General features: G+C 61.0%; 2 protein-coding genes across 5 annotated transcripts in view; both read left to right on the top strand.

Moving 5' to 3' along the window:
• Positions 1-50: 50 nt before the first annotated feature.
• TRIR (telomerase RNA component interacting RNase) lies at positions 51-1,976 on the top strand. Its single transcript, XM_036400139.2, has 3 exons — positions 51-338; positions 633-710; positions 1,318-1,976. The coding sequence occupies exons 1-3, from the start codon at positions 78-80 to the stop codon at positions 1,423-1,425; spliced, it is 447 nt and encodes a 148-aa protein (XP_036256032.1). The 5' UTR covers positions 51-77; the 3' UTR covers positions 1,426-1,976.
• Positions 1,977-2,420: 444 nt separating this feature from the next.
• TNPO2 (transportin 2) overlaps positions 2,421-18,084 on the top strand; it is a 31,564-nt gene continuing 15,900 nt past the window's right edge. For 2 of the 4 annotated variants that reach the window (XM_054518133.1, XM_054518134.1), the window contains exons 1-13: positions 2,421-2,613; positions 3,866-4,056; positions 5,000-5,075; positions 5,497-5,646; positions 7,066-7,172; positions 7,252-7,385; positions 9,219-9,300; positions 10,461-10,583; positions 12,204-12,322; positions 13,582-13,642; positions 15,402-15,567; positions 16,088-16,240; positions 17,580-17,805. In XM_054518133.1, the coding sequence (XP_054374108.1) occupies positions 3,958-4,056; positions 5,000-5,075; positions 5,497-5,646; positions 7,066-7,172; positions 7,252-7,385; positions 9,219-9,300; positions 10,461-10,583; positions 12,204-12,322; positions 13,582-13,642; positions 15,402-15,567; positions 16,088-16,240; positions 17,580-17,805 (1,496 nt within the window). In that variant the 5' untranslated portion in view covers positions 2,421-2,613; positions 3,866-3,957. Of the gene's footprint in view, positions 2,614-3,837; positions 4,057-4,999; positions 5,076-5,496; positions 5,647-7,065; positions 7,173-7,251; positions 7,386-9,218; positions 9,301-10,460; positions 10,584-12,203; positions 12,323-13,581; positions 13,643-15,401; positions 15,568-16,087; positions 16,241-17,579; positions 17,806-18,084 lie in introns of all 4 variants that reach the window. The other 2 variants (XM_054518132.1, XM_036400128.2) reach the window with 2 other exon arrangements.

Genomic DNA, 18,084 nt, shown 5'->3' with positions numbered 1-18,084 from the left:
ACCAAGCGGCGCCGCCGCCGCCGCGGAGGTCGCGCTGATGTCATCGGGCGGCGCCGGCGGCGGTGGCGGCGGACAAGATGGCGGCGCGCGGTGAGGACCGGGAGGCTCCGGAGGCGCCTTCGCCGCCCCCGCCGGGCCCGGGCGGCGGCGTCAACGTGTTCGCCAACGACGGCAGCTTCCTGGAGCTCTTCAAGCGCAAGATGGAGGCGGAGGAGCAGCAGCGGGAGCGCGAGGCGGCGGCGGCGGCCGCGGAGGCGTCCGGTGGCGGCGGCGGCGGTACCGGCACGCAGCGCGGCGGGGCTGACGGCGCGAAGAGGAGCGGCGGCGCGCTCAGCTTCGTAAGGACGCGGCGGCCCGCGGGCCCCTCCCGGCTCCGCTCCCGCCGGCCAGGCCCGAACGCGTGAGGGGGGCACGGCCCCGGTGCCGCTCCCGGGGCTCCTCGGCCGTACCCGGAGCTGCTCGGTCGCGGCCTCGCCTGTCCCGGTGGCTCCGCGCTCCCTCCGGTTCTTTTCCCTCCCGAGCCCCGGTTCCGGTACCGGGGGGGGTTCGGGGCGGGTTGGAGCCCCCGGGGGTCACGGCGGGACCCCTCCGCCCCCGCTCCCGGTAACGGGGCAGGTTTGTCCCTTCCCCAGGTGGGGCGGCGGCGGGGGGGCAACAAGCTGGCCCTGAAAACGGGAGTGGTGGCCAAGAAGCAGAAAACGGACGAGGAGGTGGGACCGGGGGGGAAACCGGGGGGTCCCGGGAGGGATTTGGGGGGGAATTGGGGGTCCTGGAGGGGATTTGGGGGTCCCGGGAAGGGAAATTTGGGGCGGGGAGGAGGAATTTGGGGCCGGGTGGGGGAATTTGAGGGCTGCGGGGGGATTTGGGGTCCTGGAAGGGAAATTTGGGGTCCTGGGGTTGGAGAAGGGTGGATTTTGGGGCTGTTTTGGGGTGATTTTTGGGGTAATTTGGGGCAATTTTGGGGGTGATTTTGGGGTTATTTCAGGCCTATTTTGGGGTGATTTTGGAGGTTATTTTGAGGTTGTTTTGGGCTGATTTTGGGGGCGATTTGGGGCCATTTCAGGGTGATATTTGGGGCTGTTTTGGTGTGATTTTTGGGGGTGATTTTGGGGTTATTTTGAGGGTGATTTTGGGCTGATTTGGGGCCATTTTGGGGCTGTTTTGGGATGATTTTTGGAGTGATTTTGGGGTAATTTAGGGGTGATTTGGGACCATTCTGGGGATGATTTTTGGGCCGATTTTTGGACTGATTTGGGGTTCTTTTGGGGATGATTTTTGGGGATGATTTTGGGGTGATTTGTGGCTCTTCTGGGGCAGGTGCTGACGAGTAAAGGCGACGCCTGGGCCAAGTACCTGGCGGAGGTGCAGAAGTACAAAGCTCACCAGTGCAGCGACGACGACAAGACGAGACCCCTGGTCAAATAACCCCGGCCCCCCCCCCCCCCCCCAAAAAAAGAAAAAAACACCCCAAAATCCCGCGGGGGGGGCCCCCAAAAATACCTGCTCAAATAGGCCCCGCCCCTCCTGGGGACACCACGCCCACCCCCGATATTATCCAATTAAATAACGCTGAGACCCCCCCCCAAAAATAAAACAGTGAATGGGGGGTCCTGGCCTCGCCCACCCCCCCCAAAAATACTGAATTAAATAACAGTGACCCCCCCACACCAAATTTACCTGTGCGATGGGGGCGTGGCCTAAATGTTGCCACGCCCCTTCCCCCAAAACGCATTTAAAGATGGGGACATCCTCCCCCCCCCAAAATCCCCAGGACCCCCCCAAACCCCCTGTAAATACCAAATGGAAAGGTGGGGGCCCCGCCCCTTTTGTGCGGGCCACGCCCCTTTTCTATCGCCCTGCCCCCAGCTGGATTTGATTGACAGTGCTGCCCCCCGCCCCCCCCAGCCGCGTTTTGGGGGAATTTTGGGGGGGTTTGGGGGGGGCGGCACGGAAATAAAGAGTTCTGAGGTTTCGGACGTGCTGAGGAGTTTTTTGGGGGGATTTTGGGGGGTTTTGGGTGGGTTTTGGGGAGGGGAGAGTGCCCCAAGGTGCCTTCCCCCAATGTCACCTCTTTCCCCTCAGGGTTAACGCTTTTCTTTCGCCTTCCAGTTCTCCCAGTATGGAGGGTTTACTCTTTGGGGGGGGGGGGGGGGTTCAGATTAATAAAGTTTGGCTCTGAGCCCCCCAGTTCATCCCAGTTCCTCCCTGTTCCCCCTCTCCACTTGGTCCCACCCCGCCCATCGAGGTTTGTTGTTCCCCCCTTGCCCCGCAATGGTTCCGCCTGCGCGCGATGCACGCTGGGGATTTGTAGTCCCCGCCACTTCCCGGGGACTCCGCGCATGCGCGCCGTAGCTCCTCCTCTTCCCGCCAGCGCTGCTCCGCCCCTTCCCCCGGAGGCCCCGCCCCTTTGCGCACGTGACGCGGCCGCGCGGGGCGGACGGTGGCCGGCGGGGGTCACGGGGGGCAGCGGCGAAACCCCCCCGGCCGCGCTCCGACCCCCCCCCCGAACACCGGGACCCCCCCCAAAAACACGGGGAACCCCCCCCCCCCAATTCCCCATCCCCAAAACCACACCGGGACCCCCCCCTCCCCCTCCCGGAACTCAGCGGGCAGGTACCGGCAGCGCGGGGGGCGGCGGGAGCGGCGCGCGGGGCCTGAGGGGGCGCTGAGGGGAGAATGGGGAGGGGAAATTGGGGAGGGGGTCCTGAGGGGGTTTGGGGGTCTCGGGAGGGGGGAACGGGGGGGGATCGGGGCACGGGGGTGGTTGGGGAGGTGGGGGGGGCGTTGTGAGGGGGTTTGGGGGGTCTGAAGGGATTGGGGGGGGTCTGATGGGATTTGGGGAGGGTCTGAGGGGATTGTGGGGAGCTCTGAGGGGGTTTGGGGGAGTCTGACGGGGTTTGGGGGTCTGGGGGCGGCCAGGGGTTCAAACCGGGGGGGCAATGGGGGTGCGGGAGATCGGGGGGCGATGAGGGGGGGTTTAATCATGGGGAGGGGGGGGGTTTAAGGATGGGGAGGGGTCGCGGGGGGGTCCCGGACCTTTCCCTTTCCCCTCCCCTCCCCCCCGTCCCGGTTCTCCCGCCATTCCCGGTCCCGGCCCCACGTGCGCCGCTCCCGCCCCGCCCCCGCTCCTTCCGGGGGGGGCCCGAATGTTCAGGACCCCCCCCAACCCCTTCCTCCCATTTATCCCCCCCAGACCCCCCCGCGCCCCTTCCCCCCCCATTTATCGACCCCCCCCGCGCCCCTTCCCCCCGAATTTATCCCCCCTAGGACTCCCCGTGCCCCTTGTTCCCCGAATTTCTCCAATTTTATCTCCCCCCATGACCCCCCCTTTGCCCCTTCTTCCCCCCATTTATTGACCCCCCCCTCAAAATTCATCGATCCCCCCCCTCCCGCGCTCTTTTCCCCCATTTATTAATTTCCCCTCTCCATTTATTAACCCCGGGAACCCCCCTATTCCTTGACCCCCCTCTCCCACATCCCTTCCCACCATATTTTTGATTTTTTTGATTTTTTTTCTCCTCCATTTATTGACCTCAGGACCCCTCACGCCCCTTCCCCATAATTTCCTGACACCCCCTCTCACATCCCTTCCCCCCATATTTTTGATTTTTGATTTTTCCTCCTCCATTTATTGACCTCAGCCCTGTGCCCCTTCCCCATAATTTCCTGACACACCCCCCCACTCTTCTTCTCCCCTTCCGTTTAATAATTTCCCCCCATTTATCTACCCGGAACCCCCCATTTATCAACCTCAGGACCCCCCACGCCCCTTCCCCATAATTTCCTGACCCCCCCACATCCCTTCCCCCCCCCATTTATCCCCCCCACCTCCCCCAGCCCCACTCCCCCTTCTCTCTCTCTGCAGCCCCCGGGTCCGGAGCCCCCTCAGACCCCCCCCAGGCCCCTCTGGGACCCTCCTGGGACCCCTCCCGGGGCCCCCCCGGCCCCCCCCGGGCCATGGACTGGCAGCCGGACGAGCAGGGCCTGCAGCAGGTGCTGCAGCTGCTCAAGGACTCGCAGTCACCCAACACGGCCACCCAGAGGGTGGTGCAGGACGTATCCCAGAGCAGGGGGCTGGGAGTACCGGGGGGCACTGGGAATGAGGGTGGGAGCACTGGGATGGGACCCTCGGGGGGGCTGGGGGCACCAGGAATGGGGGTGAGACCCTTGGGAGTGGGGAGGGAGCACCAGGAGGGGGCTGAGACCCCCCCGGGATGGGGTTGGGACCCTCAGGATGGGGCTGGGACCACCAGGATGGGACTGGGACCCCCAAAATGGGATCGGGACCCTCAGAATAGGGCTGGGATCCCCAAGATGGGATCGGGACCCTCAGGATGGGGCTGGGACCCCCAAGATGGGATTGGGACCCCCAAAATGGGTTGGGACCCTCAGGATGGGATTGGAACCCCCAGGATGAGGCTGGGACCCCCAAGATGGGATTGGGACCCTCAGGATGGGATTGGGACCCCCAAGATGGGATTGGGACCCTCAGGATGAGGCTGGGACCCCCAAGATGGGATCGGGACCCCCAAAATGGGGTTGGGACCCTCAGGATGGGATTGGGACCCTCAGGATGGGATTGGAACCCCCGAAATGGGGTTGGGACCCTCAGGATGTCGCTGGGACCCCCGAAATGGGGTTGGGACCCTCAGGATGGGATTGGAACCCCCGAAATGGGGTTGGGACCCTCAGGATGAGGCTGGGATCCCCAGGATGGAGCTGGGACCCCCAGGATGGGAATGGGACCCCCAAGATGGGGTTGGGACCCTCAGGATGGAGCTGGGACCCCCAGGATGGAGCTGGGACCCCCAGGATGAGGGATTCAGACCCTCGGGGCAGGGGGGTTTTAATCTTGTGGGGAGAACCACGGGGTGGGTTTTGTGGGGCGGGGGTCCCTGGGGGGATCCTTTGGGCTTTGTGGGGCGGGGGTCCCTGGAGGGGGGGGGGGTCCCTGGGGGGTCCCTTTGTGTCCCTGTCCCTCCTTGACCCCCCCGTGCAGAAGCTGAAGCAGCTGAACCAATTCCCCGATTTCAACAATTACCTGATCTTCGTGCTCACCCGCCTCAAGTCTGAAGGTGGGGGGGTCCCAGGGGGCTTGGGGGTGTCAGTGACACCTGGGGGCGCTCAGGTGACACCTGGGGGGGCTCAGGTGACCCCCGGGGGGGGCTCACAGACCCCTTTTCCCACCCCCCGTACCCCCAGACGAGCCCACGCGCTCCCTGAATGGGGGTCCCAAGGGGTTTGGGGGTGTCAGTGACACCTGGGGGGGCTCAGGTGACACCTGGGGGGCTCAGGTGACACCTGGGGGGGGCTCACAGACCCCTTTTCCCAGCCCCCGTACCCCCAGACGAGCCCACGCGCTCCCTGAATGGGGGGGGGTCCCAGAGGGTTTGGGGGTGTCAGTGACACCTGGGGGGGCTCAGGTGACACCTGGGGGGCACAGGTGACACCTGGGGGGCGCAGGTGACCCTCAGGGACCCCGTTTTGCCCCCCCAGACGAGCCCACGCGCTCCCTGAGCGGGCTGATCCTCAAGAACAACGTCAAGGCTCATTTCCAGAGCTTCCCCCCGCCCGTGGCCGAGTTCATCAAGCAGGAGTGCCTGAATCACCTGGGCGACGCCTCCTCGCTGATCCGGGCCACCATCGGTGAGGGACACACCTGGCGACAGCTGGGGACAGCTGGGACACACATGGGGTCACAGCTGGGGACAGCTGGGGATCTGGGAACACACCTGGGGACAGCTGGGACACACCTGGGGACACCTGGGGACAGCTGGGGACCTGGGGACACAGCTGGGGACAGCTGGGGACACACCTGGGGACAGCTGGGACACACCTGGGACACACCTGGGGACACACCTGGGGACACCTGGGGACAGCTGGGGACACACCTGGGGCACACCTGGGACACACCTGGGACACACCTGGGGACACCTGGGGACAGCTGGGACACACCTGGGACACAGCTGGGGACACACCTGGGGCACACCTGGGACACACCTGGGACACACCTGGGGACACCTGGGGACAGCTGGGACACACCTGGGACACACCTGGGGCACACCTGGGACACACCTGGGACACAGCTGGGGACAGCTGGGGACAGCTGGGACACACCTGGGGACAGCTGGGGACACACCTGGGACACACCTGGGGAAACACCTGGGACACACCTGGGACACACCTGGGGACAGCTGGGGACACACCTGGGGACACACCTGGGACACACCTGGGGACACCTGGGACACACCTGGGGACACACCTGGGTACCTGGGGCACACCTGGGTACTTGTGTGAGCCAAAAATCCTGAACTAAAACTGCCCTGGGGCACCTGGGTACCTGTGGGACCCCCCAAAACCCCCTCAAACCCCCCAAAACCCCCCCTAAACCCCCCGTTCCCAGCTCACCTGTGCCCCTGTCCCCAGGTATCCTGATCACCACCACCATTACCTCCAAGGGGGAGCTGCAGATGGGACCCCAAATACCTCAAAACTCTTCTCAAACCCTCTCAAAACCCCCTCAAACCCCCCAAAACCCCCTCAAACCCCCCAAAATCCCCCCTAAACCCTCCGTTCCCAGCTCACCTGTGCCCCTGTCCCCAGGTATCCTGATCACCACCATCGCCTCCAAGGGGCAGCTGCAGATGGGACCCCCAAATGGCCCAAGACCCCCTCAAACCCTCTCAAAACCCCCCAAAACCCCCTCAAACCCCCCAAAACCCCGTGTTCCCAGCTCACCTGCGCCCCTGTCCCCAGGTATCCTGATCACCACCATCGCCTCCAAGGGGGAGCTGCAGATGGAACCCCAAATCTTCCCCCAAAACCCCCAAAACCCCCTCAAACCCCCCAAAACCCCCTCAAACCCCCCAGAACCCCCCATTCCCAGCTCACCTGCGCCCCTGTCCCCAGGTATCCTGATCACCACCACCATTACCTCCAAGGGGCAGCTGTAGATGGGACCCCAAATCTCCCCCCAAAACCCCCTCAAACCCCCCAAAACCCCCCAGAACCCCCTCAAACCCCTCAAACCCCCCGTTCCCAGCTCACCTGCGCCCCTGTCCCCAGGTATCCTGATCACCACCATCGCCTCCAAGGGGGAGCTGCAGATGTGGCCGGAGCTGCTGCCCCAGCTCTGCAACCTGCTCAACTCCGAGGACTACAACACCTGCGAGGTGCACCTGGGCGGGGCAGCCGGGCTCACCGGGGGGGGGGCGTGGCCGCCGCTGACCCCGCCCCCACCTGTGCTCCCAGGGGGCCTTCGGGGCGCTGCAGAAAATCTGCGAGGACTCCTCGGAGCTGCTGGACAGCGACGCCCTGAACCGGCCCCTCAACGTCATGATCCCCAAATTCCTGCAGTTCTTCAAGCACTGCAGCCCCAAAATCAGGTGGGGGACACACCTGTGCTCAGGTACCCAGGGGAGGATGGGATTTTGGGGGTGATTCTGGCTCCAGAAAATCCCAATTTCCAAAATTCAGTCGGGTTCTGATCCCCAAATTCCCAAATTCTGATGCCCAAATTCCTGCAGTTCTTCAAGCGCTGCAGCCCCAAATTCAGGTGTGGGACAGGTGGGCACACACCTGTGCTCAGGTACCTGGTGGGATTTCTGGGGTGTTTTTGGCTCCAGAAAATCCCGATTTCCAAAATTTAGTTGGGTTCTGATCCCCAAATTCTGATGCCCAAATTCCTGCAGTTCTTCAAGCACTGCAGCCCCAAAATCAGGTGGGGACACACCTGTGCTCAGGTACCTGGGGGAGGATGGGATTTTGGGGTGATTCTGTGGTGGCCCCAAAATAATCCTGGTTTCTCTAAGTGTTCTGATTCCCAAATTCCCATTTCTGATCTCCAAATTCCTGCAGTGAGCACTGCAGCCCCAAAATCAGGTGGGGACAGGTGGGGACACACCTGTGCTCCTTTACCTGGGGGAGGATGGGATTTTTGGGGTGTTTCTGGCTCCAGAAAATCCCAATTTCCAAAATTCAGTCGGGTTCTGATCCTCAAATTCCCATTTCTGACCCCCAAATTCCTGCAGTTCTTCAAGCACTGCAGCCCCAAAATCAGGTGGGGACACACCTGTACCTGCTTACCTGGGGGAGGATGGGATTTTGGGGTGATTCTGGCTCCAGAAAATCCCGATTTCCAAAATTCAGTCGGGTTCTGATCCCCAAATTCCCAAATTCTGATGCCCAAATTCCTGCAGTTCTTCAAGCGCTGCAGCCCCAAATTCAGGTGTGTGGGACAGGTGGGGACACACCTGTGCTCAGGTACCTGGTGGGATTTTTGGGGTGTTTTTGGCTCCAGAAAATCCCAATTTCCAAAAACCACTTGGGTTTTGATCCCCAAATTCTCGAGTTCTGATCCCCAAATTCCTGCAGTTCTTCAAGCACTGCAGCCCCAAAATCAGGTGGGGACACACCTGTGCCCAGGTACCCGGGGGAGGATGGGATTTTGGGGTGTTTCTGGTTGCAGAAAATCCCAATTTCCAAAATTCAATCGGGTTCTGATCCCCAAATTCCCGAATTCTGATCCCCAAATTCCTGCAGTTCTTCAAGCGCTGCAGCCCCAAAATCAGGTGTGGGACAGGTGGGGACACACCTGTGCCCAGGTACCTGGTGGGATTTTTGGGGTGTTTCTGGCTCCAGAAAATCCTGATTTCCAAAATTCACTTGATCCCCAAATTCTCGAGTTCTGATCCCCAAATTCCTGCAGTTCTTCAAGCGCTGCAGCCCCAAATTCAGGCGGGTGGGACAGGTGGAATAGGGGGAACAGGTGGGTCTGGGGGTGCCCAGGTGGGATTTTGGGGGTACAGGTGAGTTTTAGGGGGTTCAGGTGAGTTTTAGGGGGTTCAGGTTGGATTTAGGGGGTTCAGGTGTGTTCAGGTAATTCAGGGGTGCCCAGGTGGGATTTAGGGGGGTTCAGGTGTGTTCAGGTGGCTCTGGGGGTGCCCAGGTGGGGTTTGGCGGTGCCCAGGGGGGGTTCAGGTGTGTTCAGGTGGTTCAGGTGTGCCCAGGTGGGGTTTGGGGGTGCCCAGGTGACTCTGGGGTGCCCAGGTGGGGTTTAGGGGGGTTCAGGTGTGTTCAGGTGGCTCTGGGGGTGCCCAGGTAACTCAGGGGTGCCCAGGTGGTGTTCAGGGGTGCCCAGGTGGGGTTTGGGGGTGCCCAGGTGGCTCAGGGGTGCCCAGGTGGGGTTCGGGGTGCCCAGGTGACCCCCCTCCCCCCAGGTCCCACGCCATCGCCTGTGTGAACCAGTTCATCATGGACCGGGCGCAGGCGCTGATGGAGAACATCGACACCTTCATCGAGGTGGGGGCACCTGGGGGCGCCTGGGCCTGCGCCCAACACCTGGGGGGCTCTGGGGGTCCATGGGGGTCTCACCTGGGCCTTCCCAAACACCTGGGGGTCCATGGGGGTCTCACCTGGGCCTGTGCCCAACACCTGGGGGTCCATGGGGGTCTCACCTGGGCCTGTGCCCAGCACCTGGGGGTCCATGGGGGTCTCACCTGGGCTTGTCCCACCTGGGGTCCATGGGGGTCTCACCTGGGCCTGTCCCAAACACCTGGGGGGCTCTGGGGGGTCTCACCTGGGCCTGTGCCCAACACCTGGGGGTCCATGGGGGTCTCACCTGGGACTGTGCCAAACACCTGGGGGGCTCTGGGGGTCTCACCCGGGCCTGTCCCAAACACCTGGGGGGCTCTGGGGGTCTCACCTGGGCCTGTCCCAAACACCTGGGGGGCTCTGGGGGTCTCACCTGGGCCTGCGCCCAACACCTGGGGGTCCATGGGGGTCTCACCTGGGCCTGTGCCAACACCTGGGGGGCTCTGGGGGTCTCACCTGGGCCTGCGCCAAACACCTGGGGGGCTCTGGGGGTCTCACCTGGGCCTGTGCCAACACCTGGGGGGCTCTGGGGGTCTCACCTGGGCCTGTGCCCAACACCTGGGGGGCTCTGGGGGTCTCACCTGGGCCTGTGCCCAGCACCTGGGGGGCTCTGGGGGTCCATGGGGGTCTCACCTGGACCTGTGCCCAGCACCTGGGTTTCCCTGGGTGTCCCTGGGTGTCCCTGGGGTCTCACCTGTCTCCTCCCCAGCACCTGGGTGTCCATGAGGATCCCTGGGTGTCCCTGGGGGTCCCTGGGTGTCCCTGGGGCTCTGTGGGTGTCTCTGGGTGTCCACAAGGGTCCCTGGGTGTCCCTGGGTGTCCCTGGGCCCTCACCTGTCCCCCCCCAGCACCTGGGTGTCCACGAGGATCCCTGGGTGTCCATGGGTGTCCCTGGGTGTCCCTGGGTGTCCCTGGGCCCTCACCTGTCCCCTCCCCAGCACCTGGGGATCCCTGGGTGTCCATGGGTGTCCCTGGGGGTCCCTGGGTGTCCCTGGGCCCTCACCTGTCTCCTCCCCATCACCTGGGTGTCCATGAGGATCCCTGGGTGTCCCTGGGTGTCCCTGGGCCCTCACCTGTCCCCTCCCCAGCACCTGTTTGCGCTGGCGGTGGACGAGGACCCCGAGGTGCGCAAGAACGTGTGCCGGGCGCTGGTGATGCTGCTGGAGGTGCGCATCGACCGCCTGATCCCGCACATGTACAGCATCATCCAGGTGAGCCCCAAAATCCAGGTGAGCCCAAACTGCAGCCAGGTGAGCCCAAACTGCACCCAGGTAACCCCAAAACAGCATCATCCAGGTAACCCCCAAACAGCATCATCCAGGTAACCCCAAAACAGCATCATCCAGGTGAGCCCCAAAATCCAGGTGAGCCCCCAAACAGCATCATCCAGGTGAGCCCCAAAATCCAGGTGAGCCCAAACTGCAGCCAGGTGAGCCCAAACTGCACCCAGGTAACCCCAAAACAGCATCATCCAGGTAACCCCCAAACAGCATCATCCAGGTAACCCCAAAACAGCATCATCCAGGTGAGCCCCAAAATCCAGGTGAGCCCCCAAACAGCATCATCCAGGTGAGCCCCAACTGCACCCAGGTAACCCCAAAACAGCATCATCCAGGTGAGCCCCAACTGCAGCCAGGTGAGCCCCCAAACAGCATCATCCAGGTGAGCCCAAACTGCAGCCAGGTGAGCCCAAACAGCACCCAGGTAACCCCAAACTGCAGCCAGGTAACCCCAAAACAGCACCCAGGTAACCCCCAAACAGCATCAGCCAGGTAACCCCAAACAGCATCATCCAGGTGAGCCCAAACTGCACCCAGGTAACCCCCAAACAGCATCATCCAGGTAACCCCAAAACAGCATCATCCAGGTGAGCCCCAAAATCCAGGTGAGCCCCCAAACAGCATCATCCAGGTGAGCCCCAACTGCACCCAGGTAACCCCAAAACAGCATCATCCAGGTGAGCCCCAACTGCAGCCAGGTGAGCCCCCAAACAGCATCATCCAGGTGAGCCCAAACTGCAGCCAGGTGAGCCCAAACAGCACCCAGGTAACCCCAAACTGCACCCAGGTAATCCCCAAACAGCATCAGCCAGGTAACCCCAAACAGCATCATCCAGGTAACCCCAAACATCATCCATGTAACCCCAAACAGCGTCATCCAGGTAACCCCAAACTGCACCCAGGTAACCCCAAACAGCATCATCCAGGTGAGCCCCAAAACTGCTCACCTGGGCCCAGGTGAGGGCTGGGGGGATGAGATTTGGGGTCACCTGGGCCCAGGTGAGCGGTTTGGGGGTTACCTGAGCTCAGGTCACAGGTTTGGGGTTCAGTTCAGGGCTTACCTGAGCCCAGGTGAGTGGTCTGGGGGGGTAACCTGGGCACAGGTGAGCGATTTAGGGCATGGTTTGGGGTTTACCTATGCCCAGGTGAGGGGTTTGGGGCAGTTTGGGGTTACCTGTTCCCAGATGAGGGGATTGGGGCACAGTTCAGGGTTCCCTGAGCCCAGGTGAGTGTTTTGGGGGTTCCCTGTTCCCAGGTGAGTTTTTGGGGGTTCCCTGTTCCCAGGTGAGTTTTTGGGGGTTCCCTGTGCCCAGGTGAGTGTTTTGGGGGTTCCCTGAGCCCAGGTGAGTGTTTTGGGGGTTCCCTGTGCCCAGGTGAGTTTTTGGGGGTTCCCTGTGCCCAGGTGAGTTTTTGGGGGGTTACCTGTTCCCAGGTGAGTGTTTTGGGGGTTCCCTGAGCCCAGGTGAGTGTTTTGGGGGTTCCCTGAGCCCAGGTGAGTGTTTTGGGGGTTACCTGTGCCCAGGTGAGCTCACCTGTGCCCCCTCCCCTCAGTACATGCTGCAGAGGACGCAGGACAGCGACGAGAGCGTGGCGCTGGAGGCCTGCGAGTTCTGGCTGACGCTGGCCGAGCAGCCCATCTGCAAGGACGTGCTGACGGCGCACCTGGTGCAGTGAGTGACCCCAAAATACCCAAAATACCCCAAAATATACCCCAAAATATACCCCAAACCCACCCTGAGCTGAGAGCGCACCTGGTGCAGTGTGTGACCCAAAAATACCCCAAAATCCACCCCAAAATCCACCCTGAGCTGACGGCGCACCTGGTGCAGTGTGTGACCCAAAAATACCCAAAAATACCCCAAAATCCACCCCAAAATATACCCCAAATCCACCCTGAGCTGACGGCACACCTGGTGCAGTGAGTGACCCCAAAAATACCCCAAAATACACCCAAAAATACCCCAAAATATACCCCAAATCCACCCTGAGCTGACGGCACACCTGGTGCAGTGAGTGACCCCAAAAATACCCCAAAATACACCCAAAAATACCCCAAAATATACCCCAAATCCACCCTGAGCTGACGGCGCACCTGGTGCAGTGAGTGACCCCAAAAATACCCAAAAATACACCCCAAAATACCCCAAAATCCATCCTGAGCTGACGGCACACCTGGTGCAGTGAGTGACCCCAAAAATACCCAAAAATACCCCAAAATCCACCCCAAAATCCACCCTGAGCTGACGGCACACCTGGTGCAGTGAGTGACCCCAAAAATACCCAAAAATACCCCAAAATATACCCCAAAATATACCCCAAATCCGCCCTGAGCTGACGGCACACCTGGTGCAGTGAGTGACCCCAAAAATACCCCAAAATACCCCAAAATACACCCAAAATCCACCCCAAAATCCACCCTGAGCTGACGGCACACCTGGTGCAGTGAGTGACCCCAAAAATATACCCAAATATACCCCAAAATCCACCCAAATCCGCCCCAAACCCGCCCAAAATCCACCCAAATCCCCCCAAACTGACCCCAATCCCCCCCAAACTGACCCCAATCACCCCCAAACTGACCCCAATCCAGCCCAAACTGACCCCAAATCCGCCCAAAATCCACCCAAATCCAGCCCAACCTGACCCCAAACTGACCCCAAATCCCCCCCAAACTGACCCAAATCCCCCCCAAACTGACCCCAAATCCAGCCCAAACTGACCCCAATCACCCCCAACCTGACCCCAATCTGCCCCAACCTGACCCCAAATCCACCCAAAATCCACCCAATCCCCCCAAACTGACCCAAATCCAGCCCAAACTGACCCCAAATCCGCCCAAAATCCACCCAAATCCAGCCCAACCTGACCCCAATCCCCCCAAACTGACCCCAAATCCCCCCAAGCTGACCCCAAATCCCCCCACGGCCAGGCTGATCCCGATCCTGGTGCACGGGATGCGGTACTCGGAGATCGACATCATCCTGCTCAAGGTGGGCACTGGGGATACTGGGGATACTGGGAGGGCACTGGGAGCACTGGGGCCGCACTGGAGCTGTACTGGGGCTGTACTGGGGCTGTACTGGGAGCACTGGTGGGGCTGTACTGGGGCTGTACTGGGGGGGCTGTACTGGGGCTGTACTGGGAGCACTGGTGGGGCTGTACTGGGAGCACTGGTGGGGCTGTACTGGGGCTGTACTGGGGCTGTACTGGGAGCACTGGGGCTGTTCTGGTGGGGCTGTACTGGGGCTGTACTGGGAGCACTGGTGGGGCTGTACTGGGGCTGTACTGGGAGCACTGGTGGGGCTGTACTGGGGCTGTACTGGGAGCACTGGGGCTGTACTGGGGCTGTACTGGGAGCACTGGGGCTGTACTGGGGCTGTACTGGAGCTGTACTGGGGCTGTACTGGGGCTGTACTGGGACTGTACTGGGAGGGCACTGGTGGGGCTGTACTGGGAGCACTGGAGATGATGACAGCCTCACACTGACCCCCCTGATGGTCACTTGTGTTCGTACTGTCTGATCCGCCACGGGCCGGGGGGCTCTGTCGCGATGACGTCACGTCACGATATGATGGTGTCATGTCACGATATGATGACGTCGCATCGTGATACGATGATGTCACGTCACAATATGATGATGTCATGTCACGTTATGATTATGTCATGATATTATGACGTCACATAGTGATTTGATGTTGTCATGCAATGATATGATGATGTCATGTCATGATGACGTCATGATATAACGTCACGTCACGTTATGATGATGTCATGTCACAATACAACGGTGCCATGCCACGATATAGTGGTGCCATGTTGTGATACGACGCTGCCATGTCGCAATACCGTGGTGCCACTTCGCGATACAACGTCACGTCGCGATACACCGGTGCCATGTCGCGATATGCCGGTGCCATGTCGTGATGCAATGGTTCCATGTCGTGATACAATGGTTTCGTGTTGTGATACAATGGTTCCATGTCACAATACAACAGTTCCATGTCGTGATACAATAGCGCAGTTTTGCAATACAATGGTGCCGTATCGCAATACAATGGTTCCACGTCGCGGTACAACGCTGCCACGTCGCGATACCGCGGTGCCACTTTGTGATACGACGTCATGTCGTGATACACCGGTGCCATGTCGTGATACAATGGTTCCACGTCATGATACAATGGTGCCGTGTTGCGATATGCCGGTGCCACGTTGTGATGCAATGGTGCCACGTTTCAATACAATGGCGCCATGTCATGATACAATGGTTCCATGTCGCGACACACCGGTTCCATATCACAGCACAGCGGTTCCATATGGCGACACACCGGTTCCATATCACAGCACACCGGTTCCATATCGCGACACACCGGTGCCATGTCGTGACACACTGGTTCCATATCGCGACACACCGGTGCCATGTCGTGACACACCAGTTCCATGTCACAAAACACCGGTTCCATATCGCAACACACCGGTTCCATGTCGTGATACACCGGTTCCATGTCACGACACACCGGTTCCATGTCGTGACACACCGGTTCCATGTCGTGACACACCGGTTCCATATCACAACACACCGGTTCCGTATCGCGACACACCGGTTCCATGTCGCGACGCACCGGTTCCATGTCGCGACACACCGGTTCCATATCGCAACACACCGGTTCCATATCACGACACACCGGTTCCATATCATGACACACCGGTTCCATGTCGCGACACACCGGTTCCGTATCGCGATACCCGCAGGGCGACGTGGAGGAGGACGAGGCGGTCCCCGACAGCGACCAGGACATCAAACCGCGCTTCCACAAATCGCGCACGGTGACGCTGGCGCACGAGGAGCAGCGCGGGGACGGCGACGGCGACGGGGACGACGAGGACGACGACGACACGCTGAGCGACTGGAACCTCAGTAGGGATAGGGACAGGGGGTTTGGGGTGAATCTGGGGGGTTTTGGGGTTCCTGAGGGGGTTTTGGGGGCACAACGACACGCTGAGCGACTGGAACCTCAGTAGGGACGGGATTGGGGTGAATCTGGGGGGGTTTGGGGTGAATCTGGGGGGGTTTCGGGTGAATCTGGGGGCTTTTGGGGTCGCTGTGGGTTTGGGGATGTCCCTGTAGGTTTTAGGGGTGTCCCGGTGGGTTTGGGGATATCCCCGTGGGTTTCGGGGATGTCCCTGTAGGTTTTGGGGATGTCCCCATTGCTTTTGGGGTCCCCGTGGGTTTTGGGATGTCCCTGTAGGTTTTGGGGATGTCCCTGTAGGTTTTGGGGTCCCCGTGGGTTTCAGGGATATCCCCGTGGGTTTTGGGGTCCCCGTGGGTTTCAGGGATATCCCCGTGGGTTTTGGGGTCACCGTGGGTTTCGGGGGTGCCCCGTTGGTTTTGGGGTCCCTGTGAGTTTGGGGTGCCCCGTTAACCCCTCGGTGCCCAGGGAAGTGCTCGGCGGCGGCGCTGGACGTTCTGGCCAACGTGTTCCGGGAGGAGCTGCTGCCCCACCTGCTGCCCCTGCTCAAGGAGCTGCTCTTCCACCTCGAGTGGGTGGTCAAGGAGTCGGGGATCCTGGTCCTGGGGGCCATCGCCGAAGGTGGGCACCCCAAAACACCCGGGGGCACCCCAAAACACCCGGGGAGACCCCAAAAACACCTGGGGAGACCCCAAAAACACCTGGGGAGGGATCCTGGTCCTGGGGGCCATCGCCGAAGGTGGGCACCCCAAAACACCCGGGGGCACCCCAAAACACCTGGGGAGACCCCAAAAACACCTGGGGGAACCCCAAAAACACCTGGGGGAACCCCAGAAACAAACACCCGGGGGCACCCCAAAACACCTGGGGGAACTCCAAAAACACCTGGGGGAACCCCAGAAACACCTGGGGGAACCCCAGAAACACCTGGGGAGAGAGATCCTGGTCCTGGGGGAACCCAAAATCAGCCCCAAACCCAAGTGAACAAACCCCAACCTGGACTGTGCAAACCCCGATCCCAGGAGTTCAGACCCCGATCCCAGGTGTCCAAACCCCAGACCCACGAGTTCAGACCCCAATTAAGCTGATCCCACACCTGATCCCACACCTGATCCCACACCTGATCCCTCTCTCAGGCTGCATGCAGGGCATGGTGCCGTTCCTGCCCGAGCTGATCCCACACCTGATCGATCCCACACCTGATCCCACACCTGATCCCACACCTGTTCCATGTTTTAGGGTGCATGCAGGGCATGGTGCCGTTCCTGCCCGAGCTGATCCCGCACCTGATCCCACACCTGATCCCACACCTGTTCCCATGTTTCAGGGTGCATGCAGGGCATGGTGCCCTACCTGAGCTGATCCCACACCTGATCCCACACCTGATCCCCTCTCTCAGGGTGCATGCAGGGCATGGTGCCGTTCCTGCCCGAGCTGATCCCACACCTGATCGATCCCACACCTGATCCCACACCTGATCCCACACCTGTTCCATGTTTTAGGGTGCATGCAGGGCATGGTGCCGTTCCTGCCCGAGCTGATCCCACACCTGATCCCACACCTGATCCCACACCTGGTCCCACACCTGATCCCATGTTTCAGGCTGCATGCAGGGCATGGTGCCGTTCCTGCCCGAGCTGATCCCACACCTGATCCCACACCTGATCCCACACCTGATCCCACACCTGTTCCATGTTTCAGGCTGCATGCAGGGCATGGTGCCGTTCCTGCCCGAGCTGATCCCACACCTGATCCCACACCTGATCCCACACCTGTTCCATGTTTTAGGGTGCATGCAGGGCATGGTGCCCTACCTGAGCTGATCCCACACCTGATCCCACACCTGATCCCACACCTGTTCCCATGTTTCAGGGTGCATGCAGGGCATGGTGCCGTTCCTGCCCGAGCTGATCCCACACCTGATCCCACACCTGATCCCACACCTGTTCCCATGTTTCAGGCTGCATGCAGGGCATGGTGCCGTTCCTGCCCGAGCTGATCCCACACCTGATCCGCTGCCTGGCTGACCGCAAGGCCCTGGTGCGCTCCATCGCCTGCTGGACCCTGAGCCGCTACGCGCACTGGGTGGTGGCGCAGCCCCCCGAGCTCTACCTGAAGCCCCTCATGACCGAGCTGCTGCAGCGCATCCTGGACAGCAACAAACGCGTGCAGGAGGCGGCCTGCAGGTGGGGACAGGGACAGGTGGGATGGGACAGGTGACGCTGGGGACGCCGTGGGGAGATGGGATGGGTGGGACAGGGACAGGTGGGACAGGTGACACTGAGTGGAACAGGTGGGATGGGATGGGTGGGACAGGTGGGACAGGGACAGGTGGGACAGGTGGGATAGGTGACACTGAGGGGAACAGGTGGGATGGGATGGGTGGGACAGATGGGACAGGTGGGACAGGGACAGGTGGGATGGATGGGACAGGTGACACTGGAGACACCGTGGGGAGATGGGAT

Source organism: Molothrus ater, chromosome 36 (genome assembly GCF_012460135.2).
Source record: "Molothrus ater isolate BHLD 08-10-18 breed brown headed cowbird chromosome 36, BPBGC_Mater_1.1, whole genome shotgun sequence".
In the NCBI taxonomy this organism is placed as follows: Eukaryota; Metazoa; Chordata; class Aves; order Passeriformes; family Icteridae; genus Molothrus; species Molothrus ater.
This window is presented reverse-complemented; position numbering and strand designations above follow the sequence as displayed.

What these genes read in the sequence shown, in the direction of transcription:
- TRIR (XM_036400139.2), top strand. Translation starts at nt 78, where the DNA reads ATGGCGGCGCGCGGTGAGGACCGGGAGGCTCCGGAGGCGCCTTCGCCG. An exon ending in GCGGCGGCGCGCTCAGCTTC is followed by an intron (nt 339 to 632) that starts GTAAGGACGCGG and finishes TCCCTTCCCCAG; the next exon opens with GTGGGGCGGCGGCGGGGGGG. An exon ending in AGCAGAAAACGGACGAGGAG is followed by an intron (nt 711 to 1,317) that starts GTGGGACCGGGG and finishes CTTCTGGGGCAG; the next exon opens with GTGCTGACGAGTAAAGGCGA.